At 42.7% G+C, this 22,417-nt stretch overlaps 7 protein-coding genes across 8 annotated transcripts; 5 read left to right on the top strand and 2 right to left on the bottom strand.

Moving 5' to 3' along the window:
- The first annotated feature begins 4,932 nt into the window (after positions 1-4,932).
- LOC143372872 (uncharacterized) lies at positions 4,933-8,055 on the top strand. Of its 2 annotated transcripts, none has more exons than XM_076819490.1 (4): positions 4,933-6,920; positions 7,060-7,447; positions 7,546-7,627; positions 7,693-8,055. In XM_076819490.1, exons 2-4 carry the CDS (start codon positions 7,169-7,171, stop codon positions 7,995-7,997), a joined length of 666 nt encoding a protein of 221 aa, XP_076675605.1. In that variant the 5' UTR covers positions 4,933-6,920; positions 7,060-7,168; the 3' UTR covers positions 7,998-8,055. The 2 variants fall into 2 exon arrangements, with proteins under 2 accessions (XP_076675605.1, XP_076675604.1); XM_076819489.1 differs by having other exon boundaries at positions 7,507-7,627.
- Positions 8,056-8,579: 524 nt separating this feature from the next.
- On the top strand, positions 8,580-10,078 carry LOC143373303 (uncharacterized). The gene is given in 3 exon segments (XM_076820439.1): positions 8,580-8,894; positions 9,171-9,479; positions 9,646-10,078. Coding segments are annotated over 3 exon segments (963 nt in total). The 5' UTR covers positions 8,580-8,639; the 3' UTR covers positions 10,045-10,078.
- A 995-nt stretch (positions 10,079-11,073) lies between these two features.
- LOC143372953 (uncharacterized) lies at positions 11,074-12,975 on the top strand. The gene is made up of 4 exons (XM_076819648.1): positions 11,074-11,428; positions 11,624-11,781; positions 11,846-12,022; positions 12,613-12,975. Exons 1-4 carry the CDS (start codon positions 11,244-11,246, stop codon positions 12,768-12,770), a joined length of 678 nt encoding a protein of 225 aa, XP_076675763.1. The 5' UTR covers positions 11,074-11,243; the 3' UTR covers positions 12,771-12,975.
- Positions 12,976-14,682: 1,707 nt separating this feature from the next.
- LOC143372958 (heme transporter hrg1-A) lies at positions 14,683-16,222 on the top strand. Its single transcript, XM_076819656.1, has 3 exons — positions 14,683-15,183; positions 15,655-15,828; positions 15,960-16,222. Exons 1-3 carry the CDS (start codon positions 15,057-15,059, stop codon positions 16,109-16,111), a joined length of 453 nt encoding a protein of 150 aa, XP_076675771.1. The 5' UTR covers positions 14,683-15,056; the 3' UTR covers positions 16,112-16,222.
- Positions 16,223-16,321: 99 nt separating this feature from the next.
- On the bottom strand, positions 16,322-17,708 carry Pex11ab (peroxisomal biogenesis factor 11ab). Its single transcript, XM_076819647.1, has 3 exons — positions 17,360-17,708; positions 17,117-17,232; positions 16,322-17,043 (listed from the first exon to the last, which is right to left on the bottom strand). The coding sequence occupies exons 1-3, from the start codon at positions 17,413-17,415 to the stop codon at positions 16,523-16,525; spliced, it is 693 nt and encodes a 230-aa protein (XP_076675762.1). The 5' UTR covers positions 17,416-17,708; the 3' UTR covers positions 16,322-16,522.
- A 111-nt stretch (positions 17,709-17,819) lies between these two features.
- Positions 17,820-19,624, bottom strand: Arl6ip1 (ADP-ribosylation factor-like 6 interacting protein 1). Its single transcript, XM_076819652.1, has 5 exons — positions 19,483-19,624; positions 19,171-19,304; positions 18,613-18,850; positions 18,435-18,519; positions 17,820-18,343 (listed from the first exon to the last, which is right to left on the bottom strand). Exons 1-5 carry the CDS (start codon positions 19,507-19,509, stop codon positions 18,243-18,245), a joined length of 585 nt encoding a protein of 194 aa, XP_076675767.1. The 5' UTR covers positions 19,510-19,624; the 3' UTR covers positions 17,820-18,242.
- A 189-nt stretch (positions 19,625-19,813) lies between these two features.
- LOC143372954 (ubiquitin-conjugating enzyme E2 S) lies at positions 19,814-21,579 on the top strand. The gene is made up of 5 exons (XM_076819649.1): positions 19,814-19,955; positions 20,104-20,251; positions 20,633-20,823; positions 21,107-21,235; positions 21,321-21,579. The coding sequence occupies exons 1-5, from the start codon at positions 19,938-19,940 to the stop codon at positions 21,471-21,473; spliced, it is 639 nt and encodes a 212-aa protein (XP_076675764.1). The 5' UTR covers positions 19,814-19,937; the 3' UTR covers positions 21,474-21,579.
- Positions 21,580-22,417: the final 838 nt, after the last annotated feature.

The following is a 22,417-nucleotide window of genomic DNA, read 5'->3' as shown; positions in this document are numbered from 1 at the left end:
TTTGGGAATTGATTGGAGGTTTTGTATAAGGGCCTTGGTTCTCGTTGAAAGATTCTTTTGGAGGGAGAAGTTAATTAGTTTGTTAGCAGTAGATATTTTGGGTAGGGATCGCAAAAACTTGATGTCTATGAATGAATTTGAATGAATGTTTGAATTAAATCATGAGGGATTCTGAGGATTCTATTGGTGGATTATCGGTGCTATCTATAGGAAGACCAATCGTATTGTTAAACATTGCTTCTAGTAGAAACAACTCGAGACGCACCGATCGCGATAAATTATTAATCGAAAGGAGAGTGTCTACCTATTGTCCTACATCGATTGTTTTGATCGACGCGGTAGTCGAGTGGGAATAAAAATAATGACCTACATGTTCCGTGGCGACGAGTCACTGTTCGAACTCTCTACCGATACTGTGTCATCGGATTTCTTGGCAGGCCGCAGATTCACGTGACGAAACGTGACGAGTGTCAAGTTGACGATGGCCGCGTGATTCTACAAATCACAAGTAATTTTAGGGCTCGTTTACACGACGCGCGACAAAGGAACGTTGAACGCACGCTACGGAGAATTCCTATCCTCACTACGAACTCTAATAAAGAAACAAAATTCTGACTCCTTCGCATCATTTATTCAATAAAATACTTTAATTCATGCTATGACAATAAAACAGCCAAATTAAGCTCTGCAGAATCCTACCACCCTCCACGACCCCTAAAAAAAAATTAAAAAGTCAAATCTGCTAATTGAATGTTAAGCACAAAGGCTCCGCGTTTCGTCGCTGGAAAGAAGAACCCTCACCAACCTCGATGCCCAGTTACCAGGAACGATGGCCCGGTCGTCTAACGAGCAACTTTAACGAAACGGATTTCACTCGTCACGCGAATGCCGGCGTTACGCGAGGGGAGAGATAGTTACTTTTAAACGTTCATATTTAGAGGCGATCTAATTATAATGAGAATGTGGGCATAGCGTGCTATAATCGAGCGGTAGGTTCGCGGGTACGCTCGGCTACGCGTTATCGTGTAAACTGGCAGCGCGTTAGCGCTTCTTGGCAGAGGCTGCGTGCGACAGAACACCGAAAGCGTCAACCTGTCCGCGTACGCGAGACGAATCGAATCGGAAAATGTCACGCATGTATAAATAACGGAACCGCGTTCGCTCTGCGCGAGTACACTCGGCATTACGGAGCAACTTTTTACGCGATGGAAACGCGACGAGGATCGACGGGCGTTCAGGCACCGTTCGCTTGCTCCTCGCGAACGGCACGTCGCGCCGTCGGTCTAATTGTAAGCGGCGTGTCGTTAACAAGGATTTTGGCAGGTGCGTTCGATGTAACGCGATCCCAGTCGATTTGTCCACGTGCCGCACGGCCAATTAAAGTTGAAAAATCGCACCGCTTAGTTCGGGGGGACAGGGGCATTGATTATCGAGAATTAAAGGGAGTCAAACATTGTAAAGCGCTGGCTGATTCATATTTGTTTGATTCATCTGGTAGACACTCCTTTCGAAGATCGATCTTCAAGCTCCTCTAACAAGGCTCCCCTTTGTGTGACTTCGGTCGCCATTTACACTTTGCGCGAGGATAATAATATAGTTCCGTGATTCCTTATATTCGTCGAAAATGTTCTTCAGAGGCAGGCGAGGCTTTTCAAAAGGAAGCTAATAAATATCGCGTCTATCCAAGGCGCTGGAGCTTGGAAGTTCCTTGAAATTCAAAAACGGACGTAGAACGTCGAAGCCGTGTTCCTGGGATGTTGAACCAGCTCGCGCCTACCAAAGAGCTTCCTCGAACAAAGTATCTGAATCAGTTTGCCCCGTGGAACGAGCTCCGGGTAGCGGGAAACGCGACAAAACCCGAGGACGTTTCGTGAAACCGAAACGTGAACATTCTACACGGGATTGAGTAGTGAAAGATCAGAGGCTTCAGGATGTCTTACTCAGGCGTGGTCCCTGCAAATGCTTTCGTATCGACAGAGTAGCTTTCGCGTAACATTCTCACATTAAAGAGATTTGGAGCATCTAAATGCTCCAAAATCGAAGAGTAGGTTGAATCGAAAGAGTAGGACTTCAATTAGGAGTAAAGATTCGTTAATAAACCTGTTGGAAATAATAAGAAACTTTCCGCTTCAACGCAAGTGCTTATTGACTCCTCTAGACTCTTTACTACCTTCAACCCTTCCTTTGGCCCGCCCTACGCATTTCGATTACACGCGCCTATTAATAGCGCAGCTTCGATTAACAGCTGATATTTACGGTTTCGTCGTCGGAAACGGAATGGTGCTTTAGGAATCGTTAGTCACGGGGAGGGGTTGCGTCGAGGTGGAGGAACGTTTAAACGTGTGACGTTTACGCTCGTGAATCTTGAGAATGCCGCGCGGCAGCCCAGAGGCGAAAGAAACGGGAACGAAGACAGGAATCACGACGAATTAATTTGACGGTACGATCGCTGGTAACGATATCGCCAGTCACTTCGCGTCCAGCGAGAGAGACCTCGATGATCGTACCGCACTTTATGCCAAAATTTCGCGTACCGAACAGACCTCTCCTGTCGGAGCAGCAGACAAATACCTACTGTCTAGAATGGTAGCCAATCGCTCAAGTAAACTCTAAATCGCAAACGAAGCTAATTTCAAGCACGCCTCCCAAAGCTTCTCGCCACACAGGCTTCGACAAAAGGAAAAGAATCTAGTCGAGTAAAGGACAGAGTCTTTTCCCAGCGGGGACCATAAAACGCTCACGAGAGGGGACCACTGGCACGAAGCGAAACGGGGAAGAAAAAGGGCGACCTCGGTGATCGGGCTTACCTCGCGGCAGTAATTTTACGCTTTGTACCGCAGCCTGAGCGAGGATCGCGCCTCGTCGTTCCGCGAAACTCTGCCGCGAGTGCTCCCTTCTCCCTGCCCCCTCGAACGCGGATTATTTTCGCCGGCAACGGAGAGGCGGACGTGTGCCGCTGGAAAGTCAAAACACAGGGGGGGGATGCCACCCTATATCAAACGTTTAATTGGGTGCTACGTCAGCTGGCGGGAATGCGAGAACACCGTTATAAATTTAATGAGACAGGCGTTCGAGCGCGGCGCCTCGGGCGTTGTCTCGCCGTAAACGTACCTACCCTCCGGAATGGCGAACTCGCGACGACTTTTCAAATTTACCACCGGGCGCCACGATTTGTCTGGAATCGCGGTGGCACGCGCTCCTTAATCCTTCGATGATCAAGCGGCGAGATAATGCGATGGGACGCGAATGTGGACAACACGAGGATGAGGGGGCGTTTACGATCGCACGGGGGGTCGTTTGTCTTCTCTCGAGTTACTTCGCAGTTTGCGCGTGTCTTCTCCCATTCGATTGCCAAGCGATGTCCTTTTTTTGCCTCTCGCCACTTTTGCGCCGGAGTTAGACGTAAAAGTCGCCCTCGGAGACGCGCGAGGTGCTAATGAACGTTAATGGTCCGGTTGCTATTTCGACGGAGTCCGTCCGCTTTCTGCTCGGGATGAGTAGGCGACGGGCTCGACACTATCTGTCTTGTCCCATGGCGATTTTGGTCTTCCGATCGCGCGGATTTCTGGAAGATGCGTCACGCGTGGCTAACGATGTCCTCATACTTGGAATACAGCTCGCGGTGATTCGCTCCGAGCAGAGGGGTCACGACTTCTTTGGTCGAGCTGAATCATCCCTTCGAACATGTGTTGCCGGCACACGTGTGTTGCGCAAGTGAAGCCTCCGTTTGATCGAGTTTTTTAAAAGCTAGTCCACTTTATGGGCTATCCGCGTGAATTGTGGTTACTTTTTTTTACTGTACTCGTGATTTATCTGATTGTGGTCGTTCATTGGGCTTTCTGGGTTTTCCAGATCTTCCGCTTGACAGTTTTGCCGCCAGCTTTAACAAAGGAGATTGAAAGGTGAACGCGCGTCGCCGTCTTTCGACGGGTTGAACGCTCCCCCGAAAGTGGAAAATCGTACGCGGATTAATTCGAAGCGCGCTGCAGCGGCTCCTTTGTCGCACCCGTGCTTTCATCAGCGAACGGTACATGCCTGGGCCACCGCTTTTCCTTTTCCCCCATCGTTGAGTCATACGCACGAGGAATCCAGAGCTTCCAAAAAGGAGAAGCTCGGGCGACCGACTCGGTAACGGCGCGTTTCTCTGCAACTCCTTGGCCTGCGCGGTGCTTTTGGTCAGATCGTTGCTGCGTGGTGCCTTTATCTGGCAGCAATAATTCTTTCCCACCCAGAAATTTACGGTGCGCCTCTTGTCAACGATTTTTATCGACTCCGCTCGCGACGGCCGCCCTCCCCCCTGTCTTTTTTCCTCCTCCCTCGAATCCGTCTTTTCAGATCTTTTGAGGTTACAGTGGCAAGGCGAGATGTAGAACGGAGAGATACAGTTCAGCGGTAAATTAGTGTCGCCGTCTACGATTCTTCGTGGATTTGATCAATCTTCCGTTTTTAGAAAAACTCGGGGCGGCCTGAGGTCTCCTTTGTAAAAGGACCCTGGCTTTTTTAGCTACACTTTATTGCCTGACAAGGGGCTAGTTTATTTGGAATAAGACAAACACCAAGGCTTCTAAGACTTGTTTCAGAGATTTCAAATCCTCTCGGATAGACTCTTATACTGTATTCTCATCTCCATAGAAGATCGTGAATATTCGGAGCACCTACTTGTAGGAAAAATTCTACATCGTTTGGTCCGCGTTTAATGAAAAATTCTGTAATAAGTGAGCGATTTATTGCAAATAAATAAAAATAGAAATAGTAATAGTAATATTAATATTTTTCGCCAAGAATAGAAATAAAATCTTAGCAACTCAATATCTACTTTGTTACCTACTGCTTACTGTGTGAAGAAATATATTTTTCAATTAGTACTCTCTTTTTAATATTATGTCAAAGCAATAATTCAACAGTTCTTTCTAATTAACTCGAGGTTGGTAAAGATGGAGCTGCACCCCTCTTGCTACAAGGTCCCCAATTACTCTGAATAAATACTTGTCTCTAAGCTCCCAATGCCAGGGTGCACGTCAAAGTAAAACCCTTGGAACTACGTACGAACGTTTCGACAAGTTTCAACGATCACCCAGCAGCTATGAAACATCTTGCTCGACATCGACAGTCATTATCCCCGTTCTTCGACGCCGGTACCAAAAACCGTCCGCGAAAGGATCCGGAGAATCGATAGAAGCGAGACGGGGTAACGCCCGTCACCCACCGTTTCGTAAGAAGAAAAAACCGAGTCACGCTAAGTCGCGGGTGGAAAACGAGGAAGTGGCCCGGCGACAAAACGAGAATCCCTCTGCGGGGTGGCGTTCGGAGGACCGTCTTCAGCATCGACCTCGAAACGAATCCCATTGGCTGGCTGTCGGTGTACGGCGAACCGAGGAGTTGTGTCCGCTCTGGTCGACGAACAACGACGTCACGGTTCTATTCCTGGCCGTGTGGACGCAGCGATATCTTTAGAGCAACCATCGGTACAGTCCGTTTCCGAGCTTTCCTTCCTACGGGACAGAAGGCCTGCCAACGGATGAAGGAAGGCGACCGAGGCGATTCGTTTCATCTTCGAATTCGACGTCCCGTGATGTCATAGCTTCCCGATCATAGAACCCTTGCACGATGCCTGTCGCATCCTCGACGCCTGATAAACGTACGCTCTCAAAATCTCCCGCCTGCCTAATTTCCAATACGAACAAGAAAAACCGATCGCGGCGGCAGGCAATCTTTGATCTCGACGTTACTCCTCCGAATCGTTTGATCTTCGCGTCGTACACCAAGGATTAGTATAGGGGGGGAGGAGGACAATAAAAAGAGGGGGTGCAAAGTTGAAACGCGACGAAGGGACCGGACGCGTCTTTGGATTTTCAGGGTGAATCGATGATTTGAAGGAGCGGAGCTGACGAGTGCTTCGCGTAGGAGAGAGGACGGACTCCGGAAGCAGAGTGACCGGACTCTCGAATTGACGTATCTCTAAATAAAGCGAGCACGACTTGTACCGTCGATTGCAGTCGGTGGCCTATGCCTAGTCCCCGCATTGAACTATCTGTTGGTGTTGGACCGTCGCCAGTCGCCGATGAAAAAGTAGGGGTGAGAATAAGATTGATGCTGTGCAACCGAGCGGGAACGTGTCGTTCCAACCGTGTAAAATAATCCACGCAGTGTTCGGGCTTCTTACTAAGTAATGACAATTGCTTCGATTGACAGAGTCGCCTGGTAGTCGAGCAGGGGGATGAATTCGACGAATCGCTGGTCGATAGAGATATTTAAGGAGGGCGGGGAAGTTCCCCATTGATATCCCCCTTTCTCTTTATCGCGCGATCGACTACGTCAGGCAGAAATATTGACCTGGAGGATGGATAATTCCTATTGAGAATGGCGCTAGGCCAAAGGCAATAATCCGAAACGGACGGTGCCATCTCGCGTTAATACGCGGCATCGTTCTTTCGCGATTGCACGTAAACGCGCGAACAGTATCGTTCTACGACTATTTATTGGGCAGGGTTTATTTGCTCAACCGACGTTGCAACTTAAAATCATACGCCGTCGACTGTTCGCCGGCGCGGGAGTTGTACAACTGCCCCCGCCGTTTGTTTGAACTGGCGAAATTACTGAACTTTCGGGTCGCTAACTGGCTGACCGGCTACAATGAAGGGGCGCGAGAAGGCTGAACGTTGTCGCGGCTCTCAAACCGTCGGCGTTTCGCGTTGTTTCACCGGCGAGATTTCATCGCGCGGCTCTTCAACCTCCAAATTTAACGTCCCGAGATGTCTGGCATAAAATAATAGTAGAAAATCCGCGACGGCAGAGCGAAACGGGCTATAGCAATGCGCGCGATGTAAATCACAGAGTAATCCTTAATTCCAACCCCCGTCCTCACTCCCCCGTCCGGAGGAAAATTCAAACTTCAAAGCACACCGAAATGGACCCACAAGGTAAATATTTCCATGAATTATTGCGAGTTTCGTAGGTCTAAGGGAGTGTCTATTTCTAACGTGTTTTCTAAAATTATGCTACTTATTTCGAGGCACCCCGTTGCGAATAATCTTAATAGGTGTATCGAATGCCTTGTAGATTCCCACTGAGAAAACAAGAAGCGATGGAAGGTATCGCGACGGAGTTTTTGTAGTAACGAAATCAGCTCTCCATCGACCGTTCAAAAATAAAGAAGAGATCAGCCAGCATGGAGCAGTTTATTTCAACGTATCAGAAAGATTACGCGTGGCCTTCGAGGAGGATTAAGCACACGCCGCCGAGTCTTCTGAAGGAAGGTGGCTCCTGTCGATGTAGCACGCGTTCGCGCGAAATAAAGGTCGTCGACCCATGCGGAGATGAACACGAGTGGAGCCGCCTGGGTCCTATGGGGCGGCTGCTGGACGCAAAGCTCTATCCTGCCAAAACTGGGCCGTACCCGGAGACAGAGGCGTCGAAGCACGACCAACCGGGCACGTACATAAGGAAGGTAAATCAGTGGAGATTGAAAGGTATCTTGCGCTTTCTACGTAGACACGCTCGTTTCAGTTGGAAGAGAAGTATCCTAATCTCTATGGAATCCTACAGAGCACCCCTATCGACGAGATAATCCAACGCGTGGATCGAGATCGATTGAAGACCACCTACCAGGTGGACTTCTCCGAAACGGGTAAGCTTTCGATTCTTAGTCGTGGTGGACTAGCCTAGTAATCGCGATGGGAAAATCATTTACAGCAGCGGCAGCTACGGACGAAATGGCCAGGGGACCTTGCGCTGCCAGCGGACGACCGCCAGAGGATATTGATTGTCGTCCCTCCGCTCGGTCTGGAGTTCTTAAACGCGATCGCGGTGCCAGTGGAACGGGAGATATAGGGGACGTAACGAAAAAGAAGGGTGAAGATGATTCTCAAGAAACGCGGTTACCACCTTGGCGATCAGAGTACCAGGATGGCATCAGTAGATTAGGCCACGCCATTATCAAAACGAGGATTCATCACAAGAGGACCGCAGCACCGGCATGGGCGATGGCGGCATTTTAAACAATCACGTCTGAATTAATTATACCGTCCACAAAGCTGTATTAAATAAAAGACATAAGCCACACCTTTGGGGGATGAATTGAAGAGTCCTTGTAGAAAAAAAACTGTAATTTTATCGAGAAATGTTCTACGTGCCAATACTATAAGTATAAAATTTGATTCTTGGCATTTACAGTGTTTTCTTCAAGGACTCTTCAATTGTGTTTCGATGACCTGTACTTGGTAGACCCGTCCACACATTCTCCTCGTAATAACTTTATTAATTTCTCTGCGCACGTGTGGCTACACTGCAATTTTTAAAAGATTTCTTTCGGTAATAAGCTTCTCTTTCTCGGTCATTCGAAATATATTTCACACAGAGCACTGAGAACCTTGAAGTTGCCCAAGGGTCTCGACCACCTGATTTGCGGCATGGAAGACGGACAAATTACCTATGTGAATCTGAAGAAGCATATAGCGTAGAGAGATTCTACGTGATAATGCAGGAAGAGCTATGCATCTCTCAACGGCGCATTCAAGGGAATAAATTAAAATGACAGCCATGCCTTCGACTCGCATTCGCGGCAAAATATCCGACGAGTAACTGCCTCCCTTAACCTATAGCGATTGCAATTCATAAAATTATCATCCCCTGACACGACGATGGTGATTGGTTCAAGGTGGCCACCGAAAGCTGGAGATAATCGTCGAAAAGCTTCGCCGCACGCTGGTACCGTGCCAGCAAACAATTGGTCCAGGGAGATACATCCCAACGCGGTGCGGTACGCCAATTCGAACCATTATCCACAGGACTGCACCGGCGTGCGCGAGACGAAATTTCTTGACGCGAGGACTTCCCGGGAAACTCTCGCCGAGGCTGAAGAAACCGGCGTTAATAAGAATAACGTATGATTAACGGTGGTCTATTTTAACGTCACATTTGCGAACTAAACCGCGTCGTAGAAGCGGGCAAACTATCGCGAATGCCAAAAATGAAATTTTTAGAACACTACCGAGCAAATGGTTTTCCCCTGCATTTATAGATATTTCAGCCAATCTGCTTTCCCATACTAAATAGTCTATTTAATTATGAAATCGGCAGTAGAATCGATTAAAAACGGGAACTGGAGAACTAAGATTTCTGCCAGCTACTCTTAAACTCTGCTTTTAAGTATCAGAGGCTTTCGTTTGCAGTTCCACAATTATGCGGACGAATCGGTTTTCGTGAACGTCGTCCCGAAGCACAGCAACAATGCAGCCCTCCGCGAGAGGTATCACCCGGAGTTAATCGGGTCCGAGGCGATGATAGCGGTCCAGAGACTGCAGAGGCTGAAAGAACTACAAATGAAACGAGAATTCAGCGAGAAATACTATTCGCAAGAGATCAAACGATTGATCGGCGAATATTATTTCGGTCCGAGGTTGGCCGCGCCAACGATGAGACCGAACGGAAGATTGCAAAGTTCCAGCTTCCAATCGTGTTCTGGGGATCGGCTGAGGAGTGTGCCAAAAGTATAAACAATGAGATTAACATAGAAATAGATATCGTTCCAATGTTTCCCTTAAAGGATTCAAGAACCATTGTCTCGCATCGACGTCACTGAGAAATCAAATTTTCTACAGCTTCTTTGGGATACGTATTACATTTATGAAATGCCGTTTTTTTCAGAACCTGGAACCATGCGGCACAATGACCACAATTACTAGACTGAATTGTGGATGCATTCAGGAGACGACGAGGCCAATTTTCACGACAGCAAGGGGTCGCGTTCAGAGAAGGAATTGCAGTCAATCGCAGGACAATATGTTTAGATTCGCCCCTTCGAATCTCCAGGAGCACTTATTTTCGTCGTTAGAATCGCAGAAGGAGAGGCAACGCTCGAAGTCGAGGAAACGGCTGCCCTTGGACCCTCGAACGTGCCACAAGATCGCTCCATCCGGCGATCAAGATTTCGAAACGGAGACCGAGAAGAGAAACGAGGAGCAAGAATCGGAAATCCCTAGTCGCATTTCGAGAAACACAGCCCCCTATCAAAAGTGCAGCGACACCTCGGCCACCTCCGTTTAGGAAGCGAAGCTTATTCTTTTCTATTGAGCAATTTGTACGTCCACGGTTGACAACAATAAATTATCCCCGTACATCGTTTCATTAACGACTGGCCGCTTTCATTACTCTTTCGCAAATCCAACCGCTGCGATTCTATTTCAAGCGCCGCGAAATTATCTGAGAAAAAGGTAACAGGCGCGAGCTTCAAGTGGATCGTTCTGGCGTATAGAGTGTTTGTTGCGGATGTCAGGTGGCAGGATTGAATTTCGGATACCTGTAAATTCGCGGTGCCTCGAAATGCCTTTGTAATACTCGAATCTGAGGATGAACGACTCGAGGCTGACGGCCGAGTCCGTCATCGAAGGTATCAGCATCGCGTTTCTGAACGCTGTGCTTCACTACGCGCTTTATAAAGCTGTCGTTGCCGCGATCATGCTGGTCAAAGAGACGCTGTTTTGCTTCCTCCGGAAGGTAACGAAATTCGGTGGTGCCACCAGCGTAGACGAATCGGCTCAATTTCCTCTGCCATGTAACGTTTAGTCGCTGTTTCTTGCATCGAAATTCTCAGGTAAGTCGCGTCTATTTGCCCGGAATTTTTCGAAAATCGCCGATAACGATCTCGTCGAACCTAGCAAAATGTAGCGGAATTTGAACGTTTTGTATTGAGCTAACATTTTCCAAATTTCCGAGTGTCTAAATCTGTGTTTACCAAACTTTTTCGAGTCGCGACCTCCTTTTATAATATTCGAATAACCTGCGATCCCCCCTCGCCATATAAGGTAACGTAAATTTAATAAGATAAAGAAAACACATTAAAATAAAAGGTATTTCAGAATAAAATTCTAACTTAATACTATTTAATTATATTAAATATACTTAAAGATATTTGATGAATTTAATTATCATATTTAGTGGAATGGTTATGCTTGCATCTGGGTAACCAGCTTCGCCTTTCTATCATAAATGAAAAAGCAGAGTCACATCATTAATAGAATATAACAATGCAACCACATTAAAATAAATAATCGCTAAGAATCGTTAACTAATAACCGCGGCGACCCCACCGAAAACATTAAACGACCCGCTGTTCGGGAACCACTGGTCTAAATTGAATATTATTTCAATGCTGCGGTGGAGTGAGTCGATGGGATAATTACTTCCTCCATAAAGGTCTACGTAAATTTTAGTATCCTAACACGTGAAGAAATTACCGGTACACGATGGCTACTGCGTTGGAAAATTTCGTCACAATCACTCACCGTGACTTTAATTGGCCGTATGCGGTCCCCCTGATTGCAAAACCTGCCCAGCCACCGATGAGCGCAGGGATTCCTCTGTACACCCCCAGAATCGATCCTGAGGACTGCCCATGCGACGAGCATGCCCACCAAGGCAGTAAAAATCGGTAATTTTCCACACTGAATCTCCCTTATACACGTAGAGTTGCAGAGGAATATTTTAAAGAAGGAAGTCGCAGGCTTTTGATCGGCGAATTTGCTTCTTGCTCGACGTCCAATACATGAACCGACAATTCTAATGCCTGCGAGAGATCGTAGTTGAAATGATTCGAAGGGAATGTTAGAGCAAGAAATGTTTGCAGGTACAAGTACCTAGCTGAAAAAGAGCGACAATTGTATGATCAATTGGTGAACGTTAATCAAGAGATGACCAATCTGGCGACGGCTATTTTGGACAGTAATTGCGAGCCGATGGACGAGACGATGAAGACCTTCTATAAGACAGATTATGGGAAACGAGGTGGGAAACAGTGTCGACAGAATAATTCGTCTGATTCTAAAATGATTGGCTTCGTTGAATTCAGGTTTACCGATCAGCGAGTACAGGCAGCTAGTGGCTGCGGTTGATTCGCCATATTGTTCGCCAATCGAAGAGGAAGTTGCGGAACTAAAGAATGGCTACAGGGATCCCACTAGATTTCGATACACCGCTATTGAGAGGCCGCACATTCACCCGGCTAAAACGATTAATTTGTTACAAGGTAGAGAATCTTTTCTGGTAGTTCGGAAACTTCATCTAAAAATTCGGGATTTCCTGGGATTTGCTAATATTTCTGAAACACACCCAGTGGCGGATTTAACCGATCAACAGTTGCGTTTGGCCCCTGCGCCCAGAGTCCCGTTTTACAAAAAAAAATATGATAAAAAAAAATATTCCGACATTATATCTTCTTTGGTTTCCCATAATTTTCATACCACCCGCGCGGAATATTTATTTATAATTCTGTTACGTACACGGGGTGTCTCAGAACGTTTGGCACCTGGGCCTTTTTTCTTAAATTCGCCACTGAACACACCCCCATGAAAGAAAAGCTTCTTGTTCGTTACTATGAAATTTATTCTGGACAAGAAAAGCTGGAAAGTGTATGGCATGCACTCTCAGAAATTCTTCGAAGGAGATACTTTTCTAAGAGAATAATTTTGTAGACGGATATTCATAGACCCTGACGTCGATTCCCGAAATTCAAAGGGGAACGTAGCAATGTAATATATACTGTTAAAGAGAAGGGTCATCGAAGTGGTCTGCGTAATTTAAAGATGAATATGTAACGGAGTGGAAATGTATATTTAGTTCCAGAAAGTTTCTCTCTGTGGGGGGAACCTTTCACTGGCCGCTCGGAGTATATGGACACCTTTAGTAAGATGGGTCTACGCAATATGAAAAATCGTCAACAACACCTGGAGCCGCTGCCTTCGTCAAGAAGAAGATTCGGCGACTGCAAGCAGTGAATTCGATTCGACATACAGTTCCCTGATTTCATCGCGTACCCGACATCGTTAGAGGTGGCTGTACAAAATTTGCCACGTTCAATGAAAAATGTAAACCCTCCAAACTGCGTGGAATCATTTAACGTTTGAAAATAATGCGCCACGATAAAAACAAAGGGACGTACACATATGTGTCGTCTTTTGTTTGTGATTTAATAACCAATTAATTTTGGAACAGCAAAGCTGCACGTGCGGGTTCTAATATTTTATTTTTAACTTCTTTTTTCACTTGTAATTATGTTAGCAAAATGTCAAAATCTTGCAGACTGTTTGCCACGGAATACAGCCGTCATTTTATTGACAGGGGACAGACACCAGCAGAAATGTAAGTTTCTTCCCAAGAAATAGTGTTCCTCAAATAGTTTCAATACTCATTGTCAGAAATCAGAATACTCGCGATTGAGCCATTTCCACGGTCTCAGCATTGCTGAGCTCAGGTACCCCGGGATCCCCAGTTCCCGCCCTGAGGAACATGTTTCCGGGAAAGAATCGTCCACGAGATAAGCCTCAGGTCCCGGGGGATGAAGGAAGAAAAATTCACGGAACTTCCATTTGAAAATCTGACTCACATTTCCCACAGAATCGAGCCAAGGGACTACTTCTCGGAGCGTATCAGCGAAGGAGAGATCGACCCGTGCGTAGCTTCGATTCCTACTAAACTAGACGAGGCTGCCGAGCAATTAGTCTACAAGCATATTCTCGATAACGCACGATCCGTTTATCAAGTCACCTTCAAGGATCCCCGTGAGTCGTAAAAAAATAAATTACCTCTAACTTGGATTTTCTTTTAAAAAAAAATCGTGTGTGACGAAGTGTAGGGACCCCGCGGGATGAAGAGCACCCAAAGGATGGCGAGGATTTCGAGAACCAATTTCTGGAGTATATTAAACACTTGTACTCCAAGCCTGCCGCAGAAAAGGTTCTTGCACCTCCTGTAACCACGAAACGAAGTAAGCTTTCGTTTGAAATAAATTGTGTGACTTAACTGGATACCGGAAGTGCAATCGTGATGGAGTCTAAATAATCCTCAGCATCGATTCGAATGTAATGGATGCCGAGCAATTGCAAAATAGTATAGTATCAAAGCTTACTGAACTAATAATGTATTATTATATGTAGTACTCGGTTACATAAGACCGCAACTATTACGTGGGATCCTTTCGATGTACCAAGATACTTTCAGCCGCACAGGAGCAACGATAATGATGCACGAATACGAAAAGGCGCAATCAAGACCTCATAACGGAGAAGCCACTGTCAAGAAGTCCGATCCATGTGCTAACCTAACCCCAGAATAGTAATAAATGATGAACCATAAAGAAAATGAATTACTATCTGTCATTAAATAATTCTCTCCGCGATACTACGTTACCGCTACGAAAAAAGAAGTTACAACGCGCGAAAGATACCATTATTTACCGCGAGCTTCACGTCCCGAAAATGTCTGCTACTGTGTAACTAACCCGCGATAATTAAGCCCACTGTTCGTGCTATCATTATCACTAGCATGGTGGTGCATATTACACATACATTACATAAACGCCTTAGAAACATAAAAACGCAGTCTTACGTTATTCCAACTCGATTTCTCTTCGCTCGTTACCACTGGTAATAAAGCGCGCTCGCATGTGCTGAACGTATAGCAGACTACACACGCAAACGAAACACACACCTGATGATTCTGAATACACTGGGAACAATACTATTCGCGATATCTAAACAAAATATACCTACATACGAGTGATACCTGTTGCAATATCGCAGAGAAATTGGAAAGAATAGTTGCAACGTTGTTTCGCAGATGGCGCGCTGACATTCCCATGAATCGGAATAAACGTTTTAAATTCCATTATGCAAGTTTTATCTAACATTAGACACATACGTAACAAACTTACAAATCCTTATATCACTTTATGGAACTCTGTCGGGCGATATTCATAAAAATTTATCAAGCCCGTTTAACGGACGCAAATGCCGGCTATGATGATGAAATTTGACAAAAAAAAAAGAAGAAATAAAGTCCAACGTTAATTATCGACAGTCTGTTTAATGCGATTTCGAGTATCTCGGCGATACTTTCATGTATTGCAGATAGCTCGGCGTTGCCGCAAACAGTTACTTTAATTATCTGTCTGCCGGCGCTATGTAATTTTTAGCACGCCTCCATTTCATTTGGAAGCCGACTTTCCTTATGACACGATACAAACACCGTCTTATGTACTGCGCAGTGAATACGACAATTCAAAAATGATTCGGAACCTTGCCATACACCTGATAATAAGCGCTATTGGTGTGTTTGTAGGCATATCGGCGTGTATCGTCTTCGTCGCCGCATACGGTAATCCCGACGACGGATTTTGGGCGATCTTATCAGGTTAGCACTCCTTATTGAATCGTAAACATTTTGTACTACATCGTTTACGTCAATCATGTAAGAAATTCTGATTACACGGATTCTACAATGGTTTCGCAAGGCACTTAAACTATTGACGTGCGCAACACGTCAGTGTACTTTTATTAGAAGGAATACGTAGTCGTCTTTTGTTTCGTGAGAAATAAAACTGATCTGCTATCACTGAACATTACTATTATTCTAAGATTCTTTCTTCTTTTAGTATGAAATTGTGTCTGTTCGTGTAATAGAGAGTAGTTGCACTTTCTTCTCCAATATTTGTAGCAGTAACTATGCTTTTTGATATTCAATACTTGTCGCATATGGCGAGAGATGCGATGAATTAAAAATGTTCATGCACTTTTATCGTTGCTAGGTGTTACCTGCTTTTTTTCACGAGAACACTATCAACAAGGGTTTCACGTGAAAAGTGTTGCTTTGTATATTTTATAGGTGTATTAGCTGCAGTTTGCTTTCACCTGCATTGGGTTAAAGGAAAGGAAACTCTAGAAAGATGGCACACTAAAGTTACACTGCGGAATCTGAATTGCGTCGGGTTTGTGAGTGCCGTTGCTGGTACCACATTTTTAATTTGGTACCTCTTCCTCACATTTTATTATCAGATTCGTAAGTGTACTATTCCTATCATTTCTGACATACAAGTAATTTTAAATGTATTGCTTTATGTAGCGTGAGTTTTATCGAAACTCGTCAACTTTCATGGAGGTTTGTAAGAATTTGTACTCCTAATGTTTTAGCCATCGTGCCAGTTGCAGAGAGTACCGCTATACAGGCGGTATGGTCCATGATTTGCGGCAAATGGGGAATTTTGTTAATGTACTATTCTAATAAGTACGAATTAATAATCCAAGAAGGATCTGTGCCTATACTAACGGAGAGTAATGCTTGAGATTTTACAATTGAATGAATGCGACAACTTTTTACAGCAGTTTTGTTACTATATATCAGTAAATACAATTGAGGTTAACTGACTATTAAATATGTTTCCATGAAAATGTGACTGAATAAATACTTCTTTTCACCTTTTATCCCGATCCTTCTTTTATGTAGTAAGTACCCCTCAGCTTTTCTAAGGTATTACAAATTTATTTAAAAAACGTGCCAGAAATAAATCACAATATATTTAAATATCACAGAACCGTTGTTGTATAAGTGTTCAAAATATACAAAACTGATAAAATTCAATAAAATACAAGACCCATATAAAAGTAATATAGTATAAAATATACTGAATATATTTCACTTTTTAATTAAAATGATTTGTAATGCATGTATATGTACATTATATGCACGAACAGGTTTATGCTGGTGTTAATTTATATAACGGGTGAATTATTGTATAAAGACCTACAACCGAAGAGATAACACCGAATATACCTATCGTACCAGGAGTGAATTTGGTAAAACCTAATGCTGTCAATGGAATAAACAAATCGCATCCATTTTTAATGGCGTCCATTACGACGTCTTTATGGTTCCTTAAATGATATAACATTTCATACTGCGTGCCTATGGTAGACAAATTTGGCCTCGCCAACACACCTTTCCCTGCACTGTCCAGGATTTTAATAATTTCGTATATGTCCCTTGTAAGATTCATAATAATGGTCATTAACCAGTATTTATTAGCTACTTTGCTCCATTTCTCTATGTCGACTCTAAATAATCCGACGCGACCGATCCAAATTATGTGATCCGCTAGTAGGTATAGAGCGTTAGCAATTTTTGATATCGACAAAGTAACTCTTACTGTTACGTCCGGATATTTCATTATTTTCAAGGCAGAGTACAAACTGTCCAAGCATCTTCCAAGACGCAATACTAAAAGAAAGAGATTAGAACATTAGTGGTAGAGCCGATGGCAATGACCTCCGGAAGATCGGTGAAATAGTACATTTTCTAAATGAACTGAAAGTGTATTCTAAACTCCTTAAAATTTCAGCAGAATGTTGCGTAGTACGGATATTCTGAGCGTAATACCAATAAGCCCGACTTCCATATTGCATTAATCTGTAAATTATTAACAACCATTAAGCCATTGTAGCTCTGTTATTAAATAACGAGCAATAATTAAAGTGTAAAACTGACTTGTTCACCGCGCTTAGAAATGCAGCGAAGCAAAATATAACTCACATACCTGACAATTCTGTCTCTGCCTGCTGTTTGTTCGTTTAACTTCAGTATTGTATCCATTATTCTCTCGTATAATGTACGTTATATCGTAGAATAGACGAGAAATTAGAAACTATTTTAAAAATTACGGTAACTAATGGTTTGTTGACGATAACGCATGTACAATTGACGTAAACAATAATTGCACTGGAGAAGGAAAACCTAACCCAATACAACTAAGAAGCCCAACGAATTCGTTCCACTTATAATTAACGAGGTGTGCGAAACCGTAACTGGCCGCAGCATAATTACGAACTTCTTGTTAGACCACTCTTGATGTTTATCATTAAATGAAGTGGCTTGGTCAAGGTACACACATGATAAATGATAAACAAGGCCTACATTCATTTGCGCGATCAGCGCCGCCCCAAATTTCTTTTAACGAACCCGCGAGTTTCAAACGCTTTAAAAATTCAAGGAGCAGATTGTTGTGAACATCTTTAATAATACATAATGTCTAATGCAATACACGTTACATATACTAAAAATATGTCGCCTGGCGTTTAACGAAATAATTTTTAGCAATAGGAACGTATCGTAATTGAGTATCATTTTCCTATTTAAATAAACATTGGTAAAACACGGAATACCTTTATTATAATTGTTTTTATAATAAAGAAACGACGTAGGAGTATATTTGTAGTATAAAAGTGCATTAAAAATGAGTTATCATGTTATGTATCACATAAAACGACAAAACAGAAGAGCTCTTTCACGGTAGTTACAAATACCGCAAAAGCATAAAATCTATTTCACCCTAGCATCGAACTAATAAATTACGAATTAATTTATGTCATAAGAGAAGCCTTATAGAGAATGAAGTGAGAGGGATACATACAAAACGATGATTATGATTTTTTCGCTTCGCTCAAATAATCAGGCAGAAATGTTAAGAACGGTGTTGAACGTACTTTGTGTCTGAATCCTGGCATAAGTAGAATAACCGTCACTGTAACATACCCGAGGGCCAGAATTAACTTTAGCGTGTACATGTTACGAACTAGAATGTTATGCAAGTAAATAAATTTCAAAATTGTTACCAGCAAGATAAAGTAGGAGCAAATTGTTGATCGTATTTCCAATCCATATACAAACAACGAGGCAAGATATTATGGTGGCATAGTACTGGAACAGAACGGAGCTCAATAATTTCCATGCATAAAAGTCATATACGGCATATGAATTTTCAGGTACTAAATCCATGATTTGCCAACTTACAACGTTAGGACGGTCATTTCGTGTATTTAACATTATTCTCCATAGGCTTTGTAACTGTAAGATCGTTGCGGACAGATTCTGACAAATCTCATTCAACTTTTTCTCTTTTTGGCCTGTCCAAGGATTGAAAGTACACAAAAAGCCTGTCAGAGGTGGTACAAGATAATCAACTAAGGCCAACACAAGAAGAGATACAGATATTATTCTAAGCAGAGCAGGCTCCAACATCCATATCAGACTGTAAACAAAAGAATCTCACAGGCATTGCAAGATATTTACAGGCTTCGGTGGTACATAGAAATGTGTAAATGAAACAATCCATGGATATTTGACAGAGTACACAACATACACGTGCACATTGATAAATATCACATCGAAAGGAACATTAAAAATGAACTTCTAGTCATTATTTTGTAAATTAGTTCTACCAAGAATTCCTGAAATGAATAGAAGAAACATATTTCTTTCACAGTTTACTCGAGACCAATTCAAAATTTATAGAATTCGTTGCAGCCAGTAATACACGTTTATGTATCATGTAGAAGTATTTCTACTCACAAGAATATCGTGCTTGTGACTCCAAATATAAGACCAGGGTACCAAGATTTCTCCCATAATAGAATGGAATTCAAGGGGAGTATCACTTCACGCCAACATTCCATACTCCGTTTCAATTGTTTCATGTGCTTCTCCTGTAATAACATTGCATTGTTAGAGGATAAAGATGAGTGTCACTGTCATTGATTTTTCTCCAGAATGAGACTTGTATGATTCAGTGCAGAAGACACTGCTTAGCCGTGTTACTGAATGAGACACGCTAATAATATTTTTTCACGAGTGAAATAGAAGGAATGCGAGATGAAACCTTACCCTCTCTACTGTCGTACTGTCGGTCATCCTGCCTAATATGTAACGAAGTATTCAAATCCGGTGCAACCGAAGGTACGGGCGTACTGCTACGACACGAGCTTGGAATTAAATGGAAGCTATGATACGGCGCAGCAGCGATCTCTTTGCATTATCCGGCCTTATGGTCTTGTAATATTAATCATTTCCTCGCTCTTCTAATTCGATTACTATGACGTCCCCTCGCCGAAACTCACAGACGCCGGATACTTTTTGCTTGAAAACACGAAACGGCGAAGGATCGACTTCCAGCTTCGAGATTATTGTAACTCGCACGCGATTGGCTGTCAGTTCAAAATGTTGGTTATTGCAGGCGATGCTGTGCTGATGTTGTGACGTTAAAGATTTTCTAACAGTATACATCAAACAATCGCGTCCCGAGCGCGTTTAGTTGAAACTTCCTTGGAAATACGCTGAATATGGCCGCTGTAAATTCTGTGAGTACTTGGCGACACATATTATTCCATAACTTCAAACTTATAACGGCGATGGCCCCGTGTTTATGTTCTGGTTATGGGCAAGGGCTTCCCCTTGTATATCTTCCCTCCCCTGTATTCAACAGCGCGTTCCAATTAATCATTTCAGATATCAAATGTCGAAAACTTATCTCCACAAATTATACGGCGTGTGGCTAAGGAAATGAGCGAATTGGCTACGCAGCCACCCGAGGGTATTCGTGTTATTTTGAACGAGGAGGATGTTACTGATATACAAGCTATTATCGAAGGACCCTGTAAGATGAAGCCCCGCATTATTGCTACCCTCTTGAATCCTAGATCGATTAATACGTATTATTTAGAAAATTTCGTAATTACTCAATCATAACCTATTCATACGTCAATTATGCATGTGTAACGAATACGTGTAAATATTTATATAGTCATAGGTACGTTTCTTTTCCGTGTACGTGCGACGTTTCTTATTCTACTTTCTTTCCAATATAATCGTAGAAAATCTTACGTTGATCTACAGTCTGTTATCATTGAGAATTCTCATTCGGTACCGAGTATTTTATAAGTTTATATGTTACATTCGTTTCAGTAAGTTTCATATAAATGTATGTACAGTATTATGGGATTTGTAATTTAGAAACATAATTTTGTTCTAATGTAAGCGGGAACACCATATGCTGGCGGTTTCTTCAGAGTGAAATTAGCGCTTGGCAAAGACTTTCCCCAAGGACCACCAAAGGCATTTTTCCTCACAAAAATTTTCCATCCAAACGTTGCGAAAAATGGAGAGATATGCGTTAATACTTTAAAGAAGGATTGGAAATCAGATCTCGGAATTAAACATATATTACTGGTAAGGTATTGATTATTGCTAAAGGCTGGTTCGGGCACATCCAATAATTTAGACGCATGGCGAGTGATTTAGTAATTTACCGTGCATGGACACTAAAATTTAGTCGAGTGGTTTAGTAAAACAATGGTAAATAAATAAATTACTCGCCACTCGATTAAATTATTGGACGTGTCTGAACCAGCCTTAACATATCTGACTACTTTGGGTAGCATCTCGTTATACTACAAGGCTGAGAGAATCAGAGCCAGCGTTATTAATTTTTACAATGAATTCTAATTTCTAGACCGTAAAATGCCTCTTAATAGTGCCAAATGCAGAATCTGCTTTAAACGAAGAAGCTGGTAAATTGCTTCTAGAAAGGTACGATGATTACTCGCAGCGAGCGAAAATGATGACAGAGATACATGCACAGGTAAGGTATTATTGAAAGGCGTATTAAGTTAATACACACACACATACCCCAATAATGAATGATGTGTGACGAACTTATGCCTCAGGGAGGTGGAAAGGGCAGCAAAGCAGGTCTGGAAAGTTGCGCTTCCTCTGAAGTCGGAGGACCACTCCCAAAAAAGCATGCGGGGGATAAAAAACTATCAGCGGAAAAGAAAAAAATGTTAAAAGATAAGAAGAGAACACTCAAAAGATTATAAAAAAGATCGACATCATTTATCTATCTTTTATAATTTAAAACACTGGTGTGGTAATGTTGCCTCGTATTGTACACAATTATTGCATAGTAAAAATTTATTATCTAAACTCGACTGATCTTATTATTAAGTATTTAGAAAATTAATAATTCCAGGAGCATTGAATAATGACTTCTTAAGATACAAACAAGTACAACTATGTAGTGATCTACTTTACAATCAGGAGTGAAAAGCAATTTAGCCCACTCTATGGTATCTATTAGCAAATATTTTTACATATGTACAAAATGATACCTCGTGTGATTATTTAAATAAAATAAAGAATGTTCTATAAGTAAAAATGTCTTTGTAATTACCAATCTCTCGTGGCTTTCTAATATTTCAGCGTTCTATCAAAAAAACCTCGGTTTCGTAGACTTCGTGTAAATAAAAGATTATATAAGTTTGAAAGCAAGTCGTTTGAAATGAAATCGATGCTCTTAGAGAGTTACAAGCTCTGGCCAAATAAATAAATGCGAATCTTTGATTAGGTGGGAAATAAAAATTATTTGATTCTCAAGAACATTGTTCTTTATTAGGTAATGACTCGTCAGTTTCTTTGCTTCAGTCTTGTACCACTGCATTGCCATTCATACGCTGCATGAGTAAAAGCGTATACATTGTCTTACAAGCCCATTACTGCACAGTAAAATATTTTCATTAGTAGTTTGACTAGATAACAGTATGTCACAGCCTTATTCCACTATGAGCTATTAGCTACAGATAGTGGTAGTTTTGATTGTTCATGGTAAAAAAAAAAGAAAACAATTCATTAAACATGATTTACAAAGATATGGTACTGCGAGATATAGTAATTGACATATAGTACATAATAGGATGTTCTACAAGGTGTAAACTAAGTTGCAAGATGGATACGTTAAAATGTCCGAATATCTCGATACTTCGCG

This window comes from Andrena cerasifolii, chromosome 9, assembly GCF_050908995.1.
Source record: "Andrena cerasifolii isolate SP2316 chromosome 9, iyAndCera1_principal, whole genome shotgun sequence".
In the NCBI taxonomy this organism is placed as follows: domain Eukaryota; kingdom Metazoa; phylum Arthropoda; class Insecta; order Hymenoptera; family Andrenidae; genus Andrena; species Andrena cerasifolii.
This window is presented reverse-complemented; position numbering and strand designations above follow the sequence as displayed.